The sequence below is a fragment of the Choristoneura fumiferana genome, chromosome 24, assembly GCF_025370935.1.
Source record: "Choristoneura fumiferana chromosome 24, NRCan_CFum_1, whole genome shotgun sequence".
Classification (NCBI taxonomy): domain Eukaryota; kingdom Metazoa; phylum Arthropoda; class Insecta; order Lepidoptera; family Tortricidae; genus Choristoneura; species Choristoneura fumiferana.
Window position 1 is genome coordinate 968,020 of NC_133495.1, and position 19,460 is coordinate 987,479.

Sequence of the window (19,460 nt, forward strand, 5' to 3'; positions counted from 1 at the left end):
GACTCTAATTAGCCATTCGCGCTATTAAGAAAACGATACCACATAAGTTGGGCACGGTGACCCGAACTGGCTCTTATTAGTAACAGAGTACATACAGAGTGCTTCTTAGCTTAGAAACTTACGCTACCTATAGAACTAAGACACGAAGTAGACTTTTCTGTCAAGAAACTAGTAATAAATGGGACATGAGAAACATGTTCTACCTGTTATTGACCGAGATTTAAAGAAGACTTTGCTGCTGTAAGAAACTTGCTCTACCTGTTAGTAGCTCAAGATTGAAAGAAGACTTCCCTGCTGTAAGAAACTTGCTCTACCTATTAATAGCTTAAGATTGAAAGAAGACTTCCCTGCTATAAGAATTTGCTCTTCCTGTTAGTAGCTCAAGATTGACAGAAGACTTTGCTGCTGTAAGAAACTTGCTCTACCTGTTAGTAGCTCAAGATTGAAAGAAGACTTCCCTGCTATAAGAATTTGCTCTACCTGTTAGTAGCTCAAGATTGAAAGAAGACTTTGCTGCTGTAAGAAACTTGCTCTACCTGTTAGTAGCTCAAGATTGAAAGAAGACTTCCCTGCTATAAGAATTTGCTCTACCTGTTAGTAGCTCAAGATTGAAAGAAGACTTCGCTGCTGTAAGAAACTTGCTCTACCTGTTAGTAGCTCAAGATTGAAAGAAGACTTCCCTGCTATAAGAATTTGCTCTACCTGTTAGTAGCTCAAGATTGAAAGAAGATTTCCCTGCTGTAAGAATTTGCTCTACCTGTTAGTAGCTCAAGATTGAAAGAAGACTTCGCTGCTGTAAGAAACTTGCTCTACCTGTTAGTAGCTCAAGATTGAAAGAAGACTTCCCTGCTATAAGAATTTGCTCTACCTGTTAGTAGCTCAAGATTGAAAGAAGACTTCCCTGCTGTAAGAAACTTGCTCTACCTGTTAGTAGCTCAAGATTGAAAGAAGACTTCCCTGCTATAAGAATTTGCTCTACCTGTTAGTAGCTCAAGATTGAAAAAAGACTTCCCTGCTGAAACTAGGGAATGCACCCGGTTCCATGCATGAATACATACAAATACCTCAAAGGAACCGGGTATTACCCAGTTCCTTGAGGTACTCGCAGACCCGGGTGCATGCTCTAGCTGTAACAAATTTGCTCTACCTGTTAGTAGCTCAAGATTTAGGGGCTGTTTCACCATCCATTGATTAGTGTTAACTGACAGTTAAATGTGATGCCGTCTCCGTCTATTCGAACAAAAGAAATAGAGACGGCATCACATTTAACCATCAGTTAAGACTAATCAATGGATGGTGAAACAGCCCCTTAAACTTTAAACAAGACTTCCCTACTATGAGTAACTTGCTCTACCTGTTGTGACTCAAGATTTAAAGAAGACTAAGACCTAAAGAAGGCTTCCCTGCTGAGAATCTTGCTCTACCTATAAAATCGACATGCACCATAGTTTATTTTGTGTAGGAAACTTTAAGTTGTGCTTAATAAAAGGAGCCAAGATATTCGCGATTTCGCGACTTCGGGCCTGTTTCACCACTCATTGATTAATGTTATTTGACAGATAAATATGATGCCGTTTCCGTCTATTCGGACAGTGGCATCACAGATATCTGTCACATAAAATAATTCAATGAACGGTGAAACATGGGATTAGTGTTGTTACCTTGTTAACTTTGAGAGTGTTGGGATGCGGCTCGGCGAGTAGCGTGCGCAGGTCGCGGAGCAGGCGGCGCAGGCGCGCGGGGAAGCGCGGGTCGCGCAGGTCGCCCTCGCACGTCACCACCACGCCGCACGCGCCGCCCAAGACCGCGCCCGCGCCCACCCCGTCGCTGTCCGCTGCCATACTGGGAAAGGAAAAAACTTTTATTACTAAGTTTTCACTTTTTACAAACTTCATATATGTATAGTCGAATCATTTGATTCCCGACCCACCATAGAACATTCTCACAGCAAGTGCCATAATGAATTCCTTTGTCAGGCAATGGAATATCACTATGACATTTCTACGAAAAGCTTCTGAGCTTGTATCATAAAATACCTGAAAAAATATCTGAAGATGCTTCTACTCTACTCCGTTAACAATAGAGCCGCGTTAGCATATTACGATCAAATTTTCGGTCAAAAATATAAGAACCTACAGAGGTTGGATGCCAATAGAAGTTACAGTCAACAAGAATACAGTTTGCAAAAATGACCATAGAAATTAAAGGGCCGTAGACATAAAACAGAACATAAAAAAAATTACTATGCCAGTCCACCCAATTTTTTGAAAATCATACAGTTACAGCTGAACGTTGACCTAACAAAAATATCAATTGAATTTGCATATAAGAAATGTGCATAACATATAAATAATTAGCTCATTATTTTGTCACATAGAATGCATGGTTTCAAATTTTAATTATAACACAAACTCAAAAGGAAACTAAACTACCAAATTTTATCATTTAATTTGGTTTTCAATTTCAATATTAAATATGAAGTGCCGCAATTTTTTTTAGTTCTCATTGTAAAATATTAATAAAGTAAACAAATCACCATAGAAAGTGAACATATATGAGTAAATATAAAAAAAAAAATTGGTTAGCCGAGAGGTCTAAGCCAAGGAGCTGAAGGTGGTTAGATATTGGTGCAGGCAGACCTCGGAAGGTTGGAATTAGATTAAATGAACTTCGTTTTGCGGAAAATAAACACGCCTGGGTTTTAGAGGCATTAAAACCGATGCCGATTACGCCAATTAAGAGAAATCTAATGTTTCAAGACTTTTAACGGTGTCTCTCAGCACAGGTATTTTTTTTTACTTAAAAAGAGGCACCAGCGGTAATGTAATAATTTACCCTCAAAAAATTGTTTTTTTTTTTTTTCATATATCTTTTTGTATTTTTTTAAATCAGCAGAATTTATGCTTATTAACCTTTTAACCGCCCACAGCCAACAAAAAAATATTCTGAAAATCGTTCCATATGCGCCACGAAATGCCGATGTGGCCACTATGGCACTTTTTTCAGCTGTCGTGTTTTACCGACCGTGGCTTGGGTTAAGACAGATGAGACTAGAATTCAGTACTTTTTTTTAGTTCCCACATACAATGGGCAAGTTTTTCTATCTCAAATGTGAAGCCACAGAAAACCACATTAAACATTGCCTTGCCCAGAAGCAGTCTCTGTATACAAAAGCGTGTCTAATGAATTTTTCTTTCAATATTGCATCATCTTACAAAGACTCACTCAAATTCACACCTACATTATAAAAAAAAAAACTAAAAACTCAAAATTTTAATTACATACCAGGTAACATAATATTTTAGACTATCGCAGTCATTACTAATTTTATGAATTTTACTTGATATTTATTTTTTGAAATTAAGGTACGCAGAGCAAAACCCGAATTTAATTCATAGAATTACTTACCAAGATTTTTTTAACTATCAATTAACTATGCCATCTGTCAAAGTTAACGTAAATCAAGAAAAACAATATATTATGGTGGTGTGAATACCCAATTTCAAGACAATCCAACCAAGTGATTCAATTCAAAATTAACTTGCAAGATTTGAAACAAACAAATACATAATAATATAATGTCAACTTAAATAAAAGCTAGTATGTTTTTTTAACTAACCATTTTACGCATTTGTATTACTTAATTTCTCTAATATAACTTATTTTCCCTTCTGCAAATAAATAGTTCATAGATACAACCACCATCAAGAGTCTTGATATTTGTATTGTATTTTAATAATTCAGATGGAGATGAAAATTTATTAATTCACAAACCAACTAGTGTTTACCCACGGCTATGTACACATAAATCATTAGATCCAGCAGCCTTATTGGCAAAAGTATGGAATGACAACATGACATTATAGTAGCACAAAGGTTGCACCCTGCCTGGTACAAGATACGGTTTGTTCGACTGTACAATCACCAGGACCAATATCTGAAACATCAAAGCATGCATAAATATCTGATACAACTCTATTTTTAGGGCCAGTAGGATGTGTCAGATATTTTGCATGCTCTGCTGTGGCAGATATTAATGCAGGTGACTGTGCACTTGTGTTACATAACACTATGCTATTATTATTCTAATGTCCTAATGAAAAAAATGAACAAATAACACTATGATAAAATAATTATTTTAAACTTGACACATTTTTACTAGGACCGCAGTATTATCATTGATGGCAGATTTAAGATAAGTCAAATAAATTATTTATTACTATAACTAAATTAGCCTAACAGTCTCAAATGGTCCAAACAAACATGCAATGTCTACCAACAGTTAAGCCTATCTACAGTTACAATCAGCCATAGTGAAATTAATAACCTTTATACAAAACATGTAGCAGTCTTGTTTGTCCCAAAAAATTTTTTTACAAAAAATAAAGTACCTCCAATTTTAAATGTTAATTGGCAATGTCAATTTTAAAATGGTTAAGCATAATTTTTATATACTTGTTCTCTGTCCTTTAGCTTGAGTCAAAATACCAGTGTTTTGCTCCTATACATAATGTTAACCACTGAGCCATGGCCCTTTTGCATTACTGCAGCACAGAAAATATAGTAAAAGTTTACTTTTAAGTTTGGCATTCTTTTTAACTTGTTACATCGAAATTTGTCACATTAGACAGTAGGGCAAAATATAAAGTAACTAGAAAAAAACATGCTCACAATATGTTATGAAACCAGAGTTTTTTCTACTGTTTCTTAATTTATTGATAATTACTTTTTTTAAGTTTGGGTTGATGTGTCATATCTTATAGTTCTGAATGTGTTTGCAGCACTAAATAACTATTTTACCTATCATGCAAAAGGTAAGTAGGAATCTACAGTTAGTACTCAAAACTTATTCTTAGTCAAATTCATGTAAGGTTTAAATATATATATTTCACAATATATATTTAAAAACTACACTTAAGTAGTTCTTTTAATATTTCAATGCAAGAAACACAAAAAATGTGTGCACTCAGTCTACTAATCTCAAATTATACCTACTAATTTTACAAATTAAAATAACATTAAAATGGCCTTTAGCATACAAGAGATATTTTAGATTCATTATAGATTTGAATTAAGTTGGTTATAAATACTTAATAAACTTCATGACAACTTTCTAACAAAGTTAAAATACAAAAATGTATGATCATACGGGGAATATTCTAATCTAATTAAACAATCAACAATCCTGATAAATAGGTAAGTAATGGACAAATGACAGCAAAAATAAAAGAAAGGCTTGAAATTTCTTGGAAACTAATTATAAGTTTCATAAAGTTTAGTCAACTGTTACAATAATAAAACAAATAACATATCAGTAAGTATTTTTTAAAGTCCTAAGGTTTTACAGGTTATACTAACGAATTTTAAGTGGGAAAAAACAATATCTTATTCCAGTTTCAGTTTGTATTGATATTGTACCTGTCATTTACCTATTTAACTTAGGATAAATCACAATTAGATTCACTTTTATATTGATACCTTGGAAGCTGTCATTGTAATATTCCATGCCTAACCTAACACCTATTTACGAAAGTGACACTATTGACAAACATCATGTGCTAATAAGAATAAAATAAACACCAGGTTGTTTTCAACTTTCAACCCCTAATCAACCACTAGTTAATAAAATGTGGCACCAATATTGACGCGCGGAAGTTCACCATGCACGTAACAACAAGGTCGAAGTTTCGACAGCCGAAAACAACAACTACAGTTACACAACTCTAATTTTTAACTTAATTAGCGTGTAGATTACAGTATATTAACTGAAATTAACTTTTACAGGCGGCCGGCCCTCGGGTACACCGCCGCGGCCGCCCGTGTGGCCGCAGCCAGCGTTCGACCCGTGTCCATTACAACGAACCTCAACCCCTAACACTACGCAAAATGTAAATAAAGTAACAAAATACACTCACCTCTCATACAATGTCACATTCCGTTCAATTCCACACAAGTTCTATTCCCTTGTGATGAAAATCATTCTGGAAAATCAAGCGCAACATTACTATCCGGCGCAATCGCTACGCTAGGCAATATCAGTCTTATGGCCAGTGTCCACTACTCCAAAAACATATGATACGCCACTCTTGTCCCGCCCCAGGTGCGCCCGGGGCTTTCTTCTCTGCTTATTTCCGATTTTTCACAACGGATCACAAGACTAGAATCACTGATATCGCTACACAAATCGAGTCCACCGATCTATGTTCCAGTGACGCAAAGCTCATACATCGTGAAGAGCAGCAGCCATTTTGAAATGTACGGGGGAGTGCAGTCACGGCATGGAACATTCGGAAATTACAGCCGCTCCCGTCTCTTTTTCCACTTGAAACGTAACGCGATACTTAATAAACTTTATGCAGTTTCCATTTTAACACTTTAGGTCACAGAACTTCACTCCATTTTCCCATTGAAACTATCCAAAACAACCTAAGCGACATCCGATAATTCCAGCTTACCCCATTTGCATGACACACATAAAATACCGAAAAAACACTCAAAACACTTAAAATCGTACATAAAACGTGTCGTGGCGAATTTTAAGAAGTTACAGTATCGCATCAGTATATCAGTCCAGTAGAAAAATCGCTAAAAAGATTGGTATATAATTTACAAATAGTTAATTCGGTACGAACAATAACAACGGCCGCCATTTGCAATTTTCAACTTGACATGCGCATTGACTCGAACTAGACAAACATGCATGTAATAGAGTTTGAAAGGTGGTCATTTCGGTTAAAAAAATAATCCTGTAGAATTCATTCATTTTCCTTAATGTGCTTGGAAATCCATCATTTGAGCGTTTTCATTGCTATGATAAAAGAAAAGAAATTGATATATTAGCCACTTTAATTTCATACTTTTTTCAACCAGAATTGGACAGTAGTGCAAAGTTACATCGTTACACTTTCATGCTCCAATGATGATGGTTTTCGATTGGTGGAAAGTATAATCTCCATGTTTTGTAATAAATTCAGACGTCCCCATTGGCTGCCGCCATGAAACGTGAGGACACGAATCACTTCCTGTTAGAGCAGTAATTAAAATGAAAATAAAATAATGTATAAAATAAAACATGTTTTTTTCCATTAACGCAATATCCTGATTTTATTACCTTACAAAAATGAAACAGTTAAATAGAAATAAATTTAATTTATTAAGAAAATACAAAATATCCATAGGAGTAAGGGGCTGTTTCACTATCCATTGATTAGTGTTAACTGACGGTTAAATGTGATGCCGTCTCCATCTATTCGAACAAAACAAATAGAGACGGCATCACATTTAACCGTCAGTTAACACTAATCAATGGATGGTGAAACAGGCCCTAAAACTACTATTAAATTAAAATAACTAAAACTAAACCTTTAATTAAAAAAGAGAGGTGGGCATCTTGGCATGGTGCCCATCACGCAGGCAGCATTCCCGCGTTGAACTGCGCTGCGATTGAGATTCTTTGCGCGAGAAAGCTGCCGGCGCGAGGGTTGCCTGTTGCTTCCCTTAACCTATTGCTGAGCTCCCTGTGTAGCTCCAGCGCATCCTTACTCCAAGGACCTAGAGTCTCGACGCCGAAAGCCAAGAAATGATATTGGGCGCCGAGACAGCTATATTTTGTGACCTTGAGGCGTTCCCGGGCGTCTGCCGCCGCCCCCGCACATTTGGTAGTTGCTGGTAGGTAGGACGCCGCCAGGGTATCTGTATAGGTAGCGTCCCACACCAGCGCACGGCCAGTCTTGCAGGATTTTAACGTACTAAATGCAATCCAGGCTAAGTGCTAACTTAGTAGCCCAATCATCCTGTCAACTGAATATCGTAAAAGGTTTTAAAAACCCGGGGAGGGGGGAGGTTCCCTGCCCACCCCAGGATATTTGGGCTACCAGTTCGAAATTCTATAATACTGACATCTTCACACAAAAATCATGGCCTGGCCTTCCCCTGAATAATAACCCTAGATACGCCAATGCCCGTCAGTAAATTTGAAATGGCTCGGTGGCTCGGCATAGTAGGTTGCAAAAATGTGATATATCTTCTGAGAGTCAGTCAAGTATTTATCTTTCAAATCGCTGGATATATAGTGCTTATAGATTCAGGGGGCTTACTACGAAATTCGAAAATCGTATCGTCGTTCCTCTCACTCTCGTATTAAATAATATAAGCGTCAGCGGGACGGCAATATACGAACTTCGAGTTTCATAGTAGCCCCGTAGAATACGGTCGATAAAACAAAGTTCGAATTTTCATTTCCATGCGTCATTCCAATTTTAACTTTGGGAAAATAAATCCGATTTTGAACAAATTTGATTACCTACGTATCAAGATGTGGTTCATGGGTCAAGGAATTTATTAAGTAGTGTTTTTATAGTAGTGTTTTTATATTTACAGTTAAATAAAACACACTGTTTTGAACTTCCTCAAAATTATTTATTAATCGTTGACGCGTTGCCACTTTTCCAAAATTATTTAGCGTCATCTTTTTTCGGGAAACCCCCTTTGGGAACGGCTTGAAACAAACCCTTTCTTGCCATATCATCAGCCCAGTCTTCAAATTCTGTTTTTCTGAAACCAATTATAAGAATTTTAAGCGTCATTTTCTGTATCCAGCCAGTGCCCGTAAAACTTAATACAATAAAAAAGGAATTGCTTGCTAATGCGTAAATTGAAACTGTTAATGGTCCTTCTGCGAAATGTTCAATTTGAGAACCGGGCTTTGTAGGAATGGTCATTATGGGAAGTGGTCTTCCAGCCATCTGGTCGTTTTGAGAAATAGCCATTTTGGGAAACAGTCGTTATAGGAATGTGGTCAATTTGGGAAGTGGGCGACTTGAGAATTAGTCGTTTTGGGAAATGGCCCTTCTGGGAAGTGGTCGATCTGGGAATCGGTCTTTATAGGAATGGTCATTATGGGAAGTGGTATGTGGTCGTTTTGGGAAGTGGCCATTACGTGACGAAACGTCAACGACCTACAGGGCTACTACGAAACTCGAAACTCGAAGTTCGTATCGTACCCTCCCTCTCGCTCTCGTATTAAATAGTATAAGTGTTAGAGGGACCCCACGACACGAACTTCGAATTTAGAGTTTCGTAGTAGCCCTGCTGATATTTTGTGACACGCCCATAGAAACTCTTGTCAGTTTTACATCAGTTTGTATGGGCGTGTAAACGAAATATCAGGTCGGTATTTCCATGTCGGTATTATCCGTGTCGGTAAATAGTGTCACCCCGGCAGGGCTACTACGAAATTCGAAAATCAAAGTTCTTGTCATTCGATCCCTCTAACACATACTATTTAATACAAGAGCGAGAGGGACGGTACGATACGATTACGAACTTCGAGTTTCGTAGTAGCCCAGGAGTTTCTATAGGCGTGTTCAAGAAAAATCGAGAAGGTATTTCCATGTCCATGTCGGTATTATCCGGGCCGCTAAATAGTGTTACCCGAATGGTTTGATAGGGTTTGATTTGATGTTGATTGATATATAAAAAAAAAATACAGTGCAATCCTTCCTATCTTACTCATCTATATTCTATTCTAAACTACATTTACATTGAAATCGAGATACATGCAATAGTTTTATCAAGTGTGTTTTGTAAGGTTGATGTTAAAATATTACAACGATGTGCTAAAATTGCATGTTTTACGCCGAATAGGTATGTATTACTTAAAATATCCATAGGTTTGCGTGTGCCGTTACTGCACATGAAAAGTTGTAAAATAATACCTTACTGCCTTGTTATTATGTGCATTTAGGCATTTTAATAGAAAGCTAAATATTTTTTACATCGATTTTTGACAAGTTCAATGACTTTTAATTCCCAGATAATAAAATAAAACAAGTTTTAACTTGCTATTACTGCCTTATTATTACAGTCTATTGTTGCTATAACAGTCGTGTATGAGTTCCTTCGAACTGTATGTTGATGCAGTTATTTTACATGTTGGTTGGGGAGGTAAATTTATAATTTTCAACGAAACTTACCCTTAGTCCAAAATCTACCATTTTCGAGATAGTTATGTTTTGAATAAGAAAGAAGGAGACCTTTGGGATCATAAGGCACAATTTCATAGAGCACAAAAACTCAATTTTCATCAATTGTCAATTTTTAATGAAGAATTTAAAAAGTTGAGCCACAACTTTAGGAGCTTAAGTAATAAAGCTTAGCAGTTTCTGATGTATTTCAAGGAAACTGATTCTTTATTTTGGTTCACAAGTCAAGTAGCATTTCTTAAACACTAATTTACTCTTGTTTGGGCTGTTCATAATGCTTAAGGCGAAGGCTACTTGTGCTATAAATACTGCAACCCATAACCTCTTGACGCCCAAGTCAAAGTTTTGATTTATGAACATCAAACTTATGTTATTTAAGTCCTTTATAAAGGACTAGGCGTCAGGAGGATAGATTTGATCCATACTGATCGTTTTCAATCTTAATTTTTTTTTTTTATCTAACGAGGCTCCAGTACACCAAATGTAACTATGTCAGCCTCATGGGAAGACGCAGAGAACCAAATCAAACTCTGTCCTGCCCAGAGACAGTCTGTGTACAAGAGCATGTCCAATGAATTTATAAATCAACACTGCATCATCTGACAAAGGCTTACTTACATTTATAATTACATTTCTTAGTTCATAAATACTCACATTCATCAATATACGCTATTTTCTATAGTACGTATACAAGATGTCACTATATTATTGTATGGTCATGGACTTTAATTCATGAGCCACCAAAGAACTATTTCACAGTAATCGTCATATTGACGTCGCATTAAATATCCCCATCGGCCGCATACATAACCGGAGTTTCGTAACCAGTTGCGGAAGGAAACTTTTTCGGTCTTGTTCAAAACCGGTTGCGAAACAAAACTATTTTGTTCTCACATGAAACTAGTTACGAACAAAATTTTTTTTTTCTTGCACAAAACTAGGAACAGGGATCGAGTTCTGGTTTTTTACTGAAGCTTATTTTCACAGTAGTTTTTTTTTCAATCAGAATCAACACAGACACAGTGTTGACGGAGCTCCGCTAGTGCTAAATATAAACTTAACATAATCTAAACCTACCTATGTTTCTGTGTCGATTAAAATTGGGTAATTTAAATTTGTGAATGAGTTTCAAAAGTAGATTCTATGTTCGAGAGGTTTCGTAGAAGAAAAGTGTTCGATCGTAACTGGTTACGAATAAGTAGAAATTAGTTTTTGATTGCAACTAGTTTCGTAAAAGGCAGAAATAGTTTTCGATAACCAGTTGGTTACGGAGCTCTGGTTGCGTACGCGGCCGAAGGGTAAATAACAAGGAAAATCGTAATGACTTAAAGGTTCCATGGTGGCTCCTAAATAAAAGTCCTTGACCGTACCATTCAATTATAGACAGGGGATTCCCCGATTTTATATTATATTATATATTATATTATATATAAATTATCAGGCAGGCAGTTGCAAGCAACTGATAGGTGCCTGTATCTAGCTGTTCCTTGGTTAAGTATTCTTTGTATTATTAATGTGTTGGTCGAGCCGGTTCGATTTTGTCACAGTATAAGTAATGGAAAATGCTTATTCTAAACAGACCCAATCGTAGGTGCGAAAAATGAATATATTATTATCTAGATATTATTCAGTATTATTTATTATGGAATTTTGCCGCCTGGGGCGGACCGCCCCCCTCGCACCCGCTACGCTACGCCACTGTTCACAAGGATAAGGACTTACGCATAGAATTCCCTGTACGTTGCCCTGCGTGGCATCACCAAGAGATAAGTAAAGGCTATGCCCCCAAGGGCAGCAAGTGCGAACGCTTTGAATATGTGCCGCTCTGTTTGCGCCCAGTGGAGCCCCCGCATGACTGGTTTGACGCGGCAGGGCGGCGCGGGCGGCGGCGGGGGGCAGATCTGCGGGCACGGCGACGGCGGCATGGGCGGGCACGGGATGCGGGGGGGACACGGGTCAGCCATTGTGCTAGAGAGAACAACAAATATACTGCATATTCTCACCCCCTCTCAACCAATTAGCTTATAGTTAGGGTGACTGATGACAGATAATGTAAAGATAAAGGGTAATGTGAGTACTGATACCTATGCCAAAGGAAACTATAAAATTGCGTAATTTTTCATATAGGAAATTTTGTATGGAAATCTTGTGAAAATTTCCAGAAATTTTATTTCCGAGAACTTTTCAAAGTTTTGGAAACTTTCCGCAACTTGCACATCTGTAAATGTCACACAAATGTGACTGACAGATGTAATGTATAATTTATTGAATCAGGCGTTACTTTGAAGAGGACCATATCAATGAACTTTAAACAATGACTTGGCCCACCCGCGAGGCTGCTACCTTACGCTACCTACGTATTTGCAACAAATGTGTTCAAGTAGCTCCTCCAACTCCGCGCTGTATGAACACACCAACTACCGGTCCTACCACCTGCATATCTGTCTGTATTCCTTTAGGATTACAGAGGTGCTAGTGCAGGTTTTCCGAAATTCCCATAGGATAGAGAAAAAGCTAACCCAATCCAAACCAACCGGTAGATGCAAGTGGCGAGTTATCGTTCATTTGGCGTTCTAATGGGATGGCCTTTGTTCAGCAGTGGACGTCTTCAGACTCATGGCGATGATGAGATAAATCCAATTATTTACCTTTCACGAGCAAAGCCAAAGGATGAAGCCGCCTTTCAAATAAAAAAATAACTTTAGCGAGAAGAAATGTATCTGTTCCATCCATCATCCCGGCCTATATAGGCTATATACGTCCAACTATACTGGACACAGACCTCAGACATAGAGAATGTTAAAAGAAAAAGACAGAAAATACATTTATTCACAACACGAGACAGCAATAGTATTAATTACAAATAGACAACACGTAGGAAAGTATGTATGTGTCATTGCGGTTGTGAATCGGACACTGGCTCAGCATTATACTGAAGCGTTAATAATAAAAACACCAGCGTTGATTTTCAGCCAGCACCGTTACCGTGTCACAATTATGTCCCCTGTTAATAAACTTAGCCATCTTTCAAATTGCAGGTTGGACACAAACGCAAGATGGCGCAAAGCTCGCACGGCGGCAGTCATCGGCGGAGCCGGGAGCCGGAGCACCTTCGCTACACGAGCACCGACTGGGAAGCCAAGGAAGCCCTAATACAAAGGGAACTAGACGAGGCCCGCGCGCGAGCCTCCCAGATGGAAAAGACTATGCGCTGGTGGTCAGATTGCACGGCCAACTGGCGCGACAAATGGACCAAAGTCCGCAACGAACGCAACAAGGCAAGAGAAGAAGCTAAACAACTTAAAATAAAGGCAGATGCGTTGAGCAAAGAACTGGCAACGCTCAAAGCAGAAAAGAACGATCTAGGACAGCAATTGACTGACGTTAAAAAAGACAACGAGAAGCTATTAACCATAGGAGAAAGCAGGATAGTATCAGGAGATCTAACAACTGAAGATGGAGTTGAACTAAGAAGAAAAGGATATGTGTCTCCCAGTGAACAACCCTCGCTCCGACAAAGAGCGTCTTTGGATTCGCACAAGTTTTCTCACGTGGATAATGTCCTTGCGAGCAAATTAAGCGAGATGAGACTAAGGTTAGAGGAAACCAGTAAGAGTTTGCAGAGTGAGAAAGATCAGAAGGCTTTCCTACTCGCCAAAGTGGAGACACTCACCGCAGAGCTACATAACTTGAAGATGGATATGACACACAATGATAGAACGTTAGGCTCAACAGACTCTAGTCATAGCGAAATTGAACGACTCCAGAACGAATTGCAAGACGAAGTAGCTGCCAAACAAACTCTAGAAGAAAAGATAGCAGAGTTGAAAATGGAGATAGAAAAACTGAAATCGGAGAACACGATACAATGGAGTAAGCGGGAGCTAATGGAGACGGAAAATATAGCGATACTGAGAGAGAATAAGAAGCTCTACAGTCAGGTGTGTGAGCTGAGGGAGCAGATACACAAGTTGAATAGGATTTCAGATGGTAGTGCCTATGGCTCGACGTTTTCTAATGAATACAGTAGGTTGGATTCCGACCTGTATTTAAGGAAAACAAGCGGCAGTCCTAGGTCACACGAGTCTAGCAAAGGCAGAATCTCTGACAGCAGCGCGTATGGATCAAAGTATAATGAATATACAAGGCTAGATCCAAATTTATTGTACGATGTTGGAGACAGAAAACATAGTAGTAGTCCAAGATCTCATGAATCAAGCAATGGTTCCTCGGAAGCAAATTTAGAGCATTTTCACGCGAAAACATCAGTTGAAGACGATGAACTAGCTATCTTAGAGAGGAATGAAAGTTAGAAGATCAATTTACCTTTTTTTGGGTTCGGCTAAAACACAAATTTACGCAATATTTTAATTGAAATTATAATCGATCACAAATGAATTATGTCAAATGTGACATGCTAATTATTCTCTTTGAAATCAGAACAGTCTGCTCTAAAGTTTTTACTAAAAAGTATTTAGTACACACACATTACTTTGAAAGAGACAAGATTATAAGTTAGACTGATACTGAATCTGTAGTATTTCGACAACAGCATTCCATTGCATTTGCATTTATGAGCTACGAGTCACAACCTGTTAGAACGGATTCACAAATAAAATAAGTAAGAATTTTTGACGAGGCGAAAGATTTGTGCCAAAACTAATTTATTTTTACTCTTTATTACGAGAAAAAAATACTATAAAACCAATGATTCAACTAGGTGCATTCCGAGTGTACACCATAACGTGTTTTACCGAGAAATCTTACGGGCCCTTGCATGACGGGGTTCAAAAATTTCCAAAATTGTCCTTGCACGATTTTCTGAATTTCCCTTAGCACATCACACTGTATTAGGGGATAGACCTTCACAGTTGCACCCATCTCACTTTTTTGTTGGTACCTAAGGCCTCTTCATGGTGGGTTTGGCCCCATGAATTACTTTCAAATGACAGTCCCCATGGGCCCATGACAGAACTTCCATACCAACACTAAATCGTTTGCATAGTGTGGATGTCCATCTAGCTTGAAATGTACAGTCACCTGCATAATATCTGACACAACAAAGCGTGCATAAATATCTGATACGGATACGACTATTTCTAGGGTCGGTAGAGCGTGGCAGGTATTGATGCAGGTGACTGTACCTACTGAGACTGGGATGAAGCGCCTGTATAGCCCCCACGATATATGATGATGGTCTTCTAGTTTGGTGGTCGATTCCTCCTTTTATTATCCTTTAGAACAGTTGGTTATGGTAGAGCAGGGTTTGTCAAACTTATGGCTCCACGTACCCCTGTTAAAGTTTCTAGACGAAAGCTAACCCCCCCCCAAGGAAAGTATAAAATTGACTGTTGGAGAAGCTAAAAATAAAAAATACAAAAAGACAATCCTCCAATCCCCCTGGTGTTGCAGGTGTCTATGGGCGGTGGTGATCTCTTATCATCAGGAGACCCACTTGCTCGTTTGCCATCCAGTTGAATAAAAAAAAAAAACAAAAAACAATCTTAATCATCTTGCTATTCTTGCAGCCTGGTGGTTTTTGGAGTCACGTAAACCTTGTCGCGAGCCCCCTACCGTCGAATAGCGAACGAATAGTGTGGTAGAGCATTGTGATAATAATACTTACAAATAGCAACGATTATATATACTCGTTTGTAGTGTAGAGTTTGACTGTTAACATACTGGGATTTGTTGGATTCATCTGGAAAATATACGTAAAATACCAAAATAGGACAGGTGAGAAAGCCGTGGTGGCCTAGTGGGAAGCCGTGGTGGCCTAGTGGTTTGACCTATCGCCTCTCAAGCAGAGGGTCGTGGGTTCAAACCCCGGCTCGCACCTCTGAGTTTTTCGAAATTCATGTGCGGAATTACATTTGAAATTTACCACGAGCTTTGCGGTGAAGGAAAACATCGTGAGGAAACCTGCACACACCTGCGAAGCGATCCAATGGTGCGTGCGAAGTTCCCAATCCGCACTGGGCCCGCGTGGGAACTATGGCCCAAGCCCTCTTGTTCTGAGAGGAGGCCTGTGCCCAGCAGTGGGACGTATATAGGCTGGGATGAGGACAGGTGAGAAGATTAATTTTAATAGAAATATATGTGTGTTGTGTTGGTAGATTGAAGAGGTGGCATTTAGATTTTTAGGTAAAGCTCGAAAATAACTAAAGCTTTAGTATGCGGCGTGAATCGGAAACCAAGGGTAACCCCAATAAAACGCAGTTCGTATTAGGTACGTCGCTTTCACTCCTATTCAATACTGTTAGCGTGACATGATACGAAGATCGAATTCCCAACTTTGAAGAATTAGGCCAAGAACTAAGATAGTGTTTGACCGAAACTACCTAAGCGTTCCATATGAATTTTAACTTGACCTTATACGAGTTTCTGAGAAAAGGGGTTTTGACAGAAACATGGACAACAAAGTTTGAGTTACGGAACCCTAAAAATAATGGCACAAATATAAATTATTGCAATGTTTACAATAATAAAACTTAACTAGTATAAATTTGAATGCGAGAGTACCTACAAACCGATCATGAAATTTGTTGTGGAGATACATACATAGTTTGAGAACCTGTAAAAACATAGGGTAGTTTTTATCCATCCCCGCGGACGCGCTAAAACGAATTCTCCGCAAACGAAGTCGCGGGAAACAGTTAATATGAACAGTCTCTCAGTTTAGTTTTACGCGTATGCTACACACTACACTGATGGTCGCGATTCACCCAATGAGCTGTAAATTTTTACTACTTTATTCATAAAAGATAAAAAATATTTTACATAAATGTTTTGGCCCTTTCTGTGTAGAAGATGACAGAAAAAGGCAAAACATAATTAAACTAAGTGTTAGTGAGCGATTATAAATAAGAAGTTTGCAAATTAACTTATTTTTATTTGCAAGCTAGATTCGTATTAACATGACCTACAGACTTATAGCAATAACAATAACTTATTTTTATTAAAATCGTTACGAAGTATAAGGCCTAATACCAAAATGTATTTATTTATTCGCTTTTACTTGCCTTTTGTTGATTCTATAATTTCTATCAATTAGGTGCATATTGAGGTAACAAATATGCCCAATTTAATAAACAGTTCGGGCTCTATATTTTCCCGCTAAGTATTATAATTATGTTGTATTTTTAAACAACTAAGGCCTCTAAATAAAATGATGAAGTTCAAATACGTAAGTGTCCTATACATTAATGATATTTAAATGTAGTAAGTAATAAATATAATATTAATTAATAAAGATAACTATGTGGCAAAGTTATTAATGTGTTTGATTAATAAAAACCCGGAATCATTTAAGAATTGAAATAAAATGGGCTACACATACATATACTCAAAAGAGAGTGAAATAGAAGTAAAATGATAGTATTAAATATAGTCTTAATCGAGTTTAGCTTGACAAGTTCTCTTCGGAGCAACGCGACTCAGCGGCTGCTGCAACACGCGCACTGCGCGCCGCCGCTCTGCTCGCGCGACTACCCGACGAAACTGACACCGGCCCACAACTACCCGCGTTTTCATCGTCATTTTTATTATAACTGTCAAATGTAGGTAGCACACAACACTAACAACATCGCTCTGTAAAGGTACGTTCACACTCACCGATGACGCAGCACGAGTATTTAACACCGTTTTCCACCAGCTATCCGGCTCAATATATATTTAATACGAGTGAGTCTCACGGTAGTTTCATGTTTAAAATGATAATAATTAAACCATAGCTTAAACTCTCGTTAGATACGAGTATATTGATAAAATAAAAATAACAAAAAAGTAAAACCGAGTCCAAAAAAAATAATAAAAATGGGACCAACTACAAAACCCTTGAAAATATTTTCTAGGTACCTGCTAGATCGAAGTCCTCAGCACGAGCCAGCAGGAGTGGAAAAATAGTCGTCTACCTCACCTACATACAATAATCAATCCTTCCTGCTGGGTCGTGCTGCGTCACCGCCTTCGATCTAGTAGGTACTTACCTAGAAAAATATTTTCAAGGGTTTTGTAGTCGGTCCCATTTTTGGTTATTGTTTTTTTTTTTTGAGTCGGTTTTACGTTTTTGTTAAACATTTTCTTTATTTCTCACTTTTTAGTGATTCGTAGCCAAAGCACATCTCACAACGATTCCATTAAGCCCAAACACGGCTTAGTTACGTTGTTTTATAACAGAGTTCCGTTGCCTACCTTCCGGCTCCAGCATCAGAGATTCTTCTTAGTCGCCTATCTAGGTATATTAATCATGATATTTTATAGACGAGCAAGCATTACTTAGCTTTGACGAGTTCCATTGGTCATCTTCGGTCTTCTTCATCAGGTCCAGTTTACCAAATGATACTTTCTGAATGTAAATGCTTATCTTAATGCTATCCAAAATCGCCATAGGTGTGCCTATAACATTTGAGGTTTGCCCTCGATTTCCCTAGAATCCCATCATCAGATCTTGATTTGGTGACAATGGGACCACCTCAGAAGAGTACCCTTTCGAATAAAAAAAGAATTTTGAAAATCGGTCCACAATTGACTGAGTAATCAGTGAACACATATATAAAAAAAATACAAACATTGGAACATAGAACCTCCTCCTTTTTTGAAGTCGGTTAAAAATACTAAATTGAACGGTTCAACTCACCCCATCCGCTCTGTTGCTTCAGCGCGAGCGCCGCGCGGAAGAGCGGGGAAAACCACAGTCGTGAAAGCACTCGCCTATGAAAAAGATCTATCGAAAGGATCGAAGCCAGTCAGACCGTTTTTTTTTTTTTTTTTTTTGTTACTGGACTTGGGCGCCCTTAGCCATTTTCAAGTTAGGGAATTGGACGCGGAAAGGGGTAGTTGGTAGACGGAATTTGGAATAAGAAGGTCAGGGTAGGTAGAACACAAAGGCAAAATAAATTACATAAATCCGCCTTATAATGTGAGTTGAACGCTGAACGGTTCATTTAATAATTTGAGAAAGACAGATGTATTGAATGTTTCGCTATCGTGTTTTGTCGGATAAGTTCGTATTTTATCTTGCTTCCTCAATCAGCTTCAGTAAGCTAGGTGAGAAAGCAAGATAAATACGAACGTTTGAGACAAAATGCGATGGCAAAACATTATTCACTACATCTGTAAAATGATTGATAAATAGAACTGTTTTTCTGCCAAAACAAAATAAGTACCTATTAGTAGGTACAGTCGAGTTCATAAAGTAGTTAGCAAAATTTTGATCAAAAATATCTGAACACGATGATGACGATCGATGACGATCCGACCGATTTCGGCCATGGCGACCACCTCGACTCCTAGTTAGTTATTTGGCGCTCATGCCATGAACACGTCTCTATTGTTAACGGTGTAGAAGCGTGTTCAGACATTTTTGATCAAATATTTGCACACAAGTTTATGATCTCGAATGTACAGGACCGGGATTGTGGCTATTCCTAGCTGACTGCACTTCTTAGTTCGCACTGCGGGCAGATGAGGAAAAAC

At 38.2% G+C, this 19,460-nt stretch overlaps 3 protein-coding genes across 5 annotated transcripts in view; 1 reads left to right on the forward strand and 2 right to left on the reverse strand.

Moving 5' to 3' along the window:
• The window catches only part of LOC141441893 (uncharacterized), a 28,421-nt gene extending 21,752 nt beyond the window's left edge, over window positions 1-6,669 (reverse strand). The window contains exons 1-2 of the mRNA XM_074106786.1: window positions 5,916-6,669; window positions 1,662-1,842 (exon numbers count right to left, since the gene is read on the reverse strand). Coding sequence (XP_073962887.1) covers window positions 1,662-1,841 — 180 coding nt within the window. The 5' untranslated portion in view covers window position 1,842; window positions 5,916-6,669. The remainder of the gene's footprint in view (window positions 1-1,661; window positions 1,843-5,915) is intronic.
• A 1,740-nt stretch (window positions 6,670-8,409) lies between these two features.
• Window positions 8,410-19,460, reverse strand: part of LOC141441743 (uncharacterized) — a 47,473-nt gene continuing 36,422 nt past the window's right edge. Inside the window, exons 1-3 of one of the 2 annotated variants that reach the window (XM_074106583.1) lie at window positions 14,310-14,387; window positions 11,706-11,951; window positions 8,410-8,553 (exon numbers count right to left, since the gene is read on the reverse strand). In XM_074106583.1, coding sequence (XP_073962684.1) covers window positions 8,454-8,553; window positions 11,706-11,947 — 342 coding nt within the window. In that variant the 5' untranslated portion in view covers window positions 11,948-11,951; window positions 14,310-14,387 and the 3' untranslated portion in view covers window positions 8,410-8,453. Of the gene's footprint in view, window positions 8,554-11,705; window positions 11,952-14,309; window positions 14,388-19,460 lie in introns of those variants that run through there. The other variant, XM_074106584.1, reaches the window with a different exon arrangement.
• On the forward strand, window positions 9,415-17,256 carry LOC141441741 (coiled-coil domain-containing protein 102A-like). 2 transcript variants are annotated; one of them, XR_012452841.1, is made up of 3 exons: window positions 9,415-9,645; window positions 13,022-15,719; window positions 16,053-17,256. XR_012452841.1 is itself a non-coding variant. In XM_074106581.1 (2 exons), exon 2 carries the CDS (start codon window positions 13,040-13,042, stop codon window positions 14,294-14,296), a length of 1,257 nt encoding a protein of 418 aa, XP_073962682.1. In that variant the 5' UTR covers window positions 9,415-9,645; window positions 13,022-13,039; the 3' UTR covers window positions 14,297-17,256. The 2 variants fall into 2 exon arrangements, 1 of the variants encoding a protein (XP_073962682.1); XM_074106581.1 differs by having other exon boundaries at window positions 13,022-17,256.

Bases quoted from the DNA above. Each gene is read 5' to 3' on its own strand.
- LOC141441741 (XM_074106581.1), top strand. From the start codon at position 13,040: ATGGCGCAAAGCTCGCACGGCGGCAGTCATCGGCGGAGCCGGGAGCCG.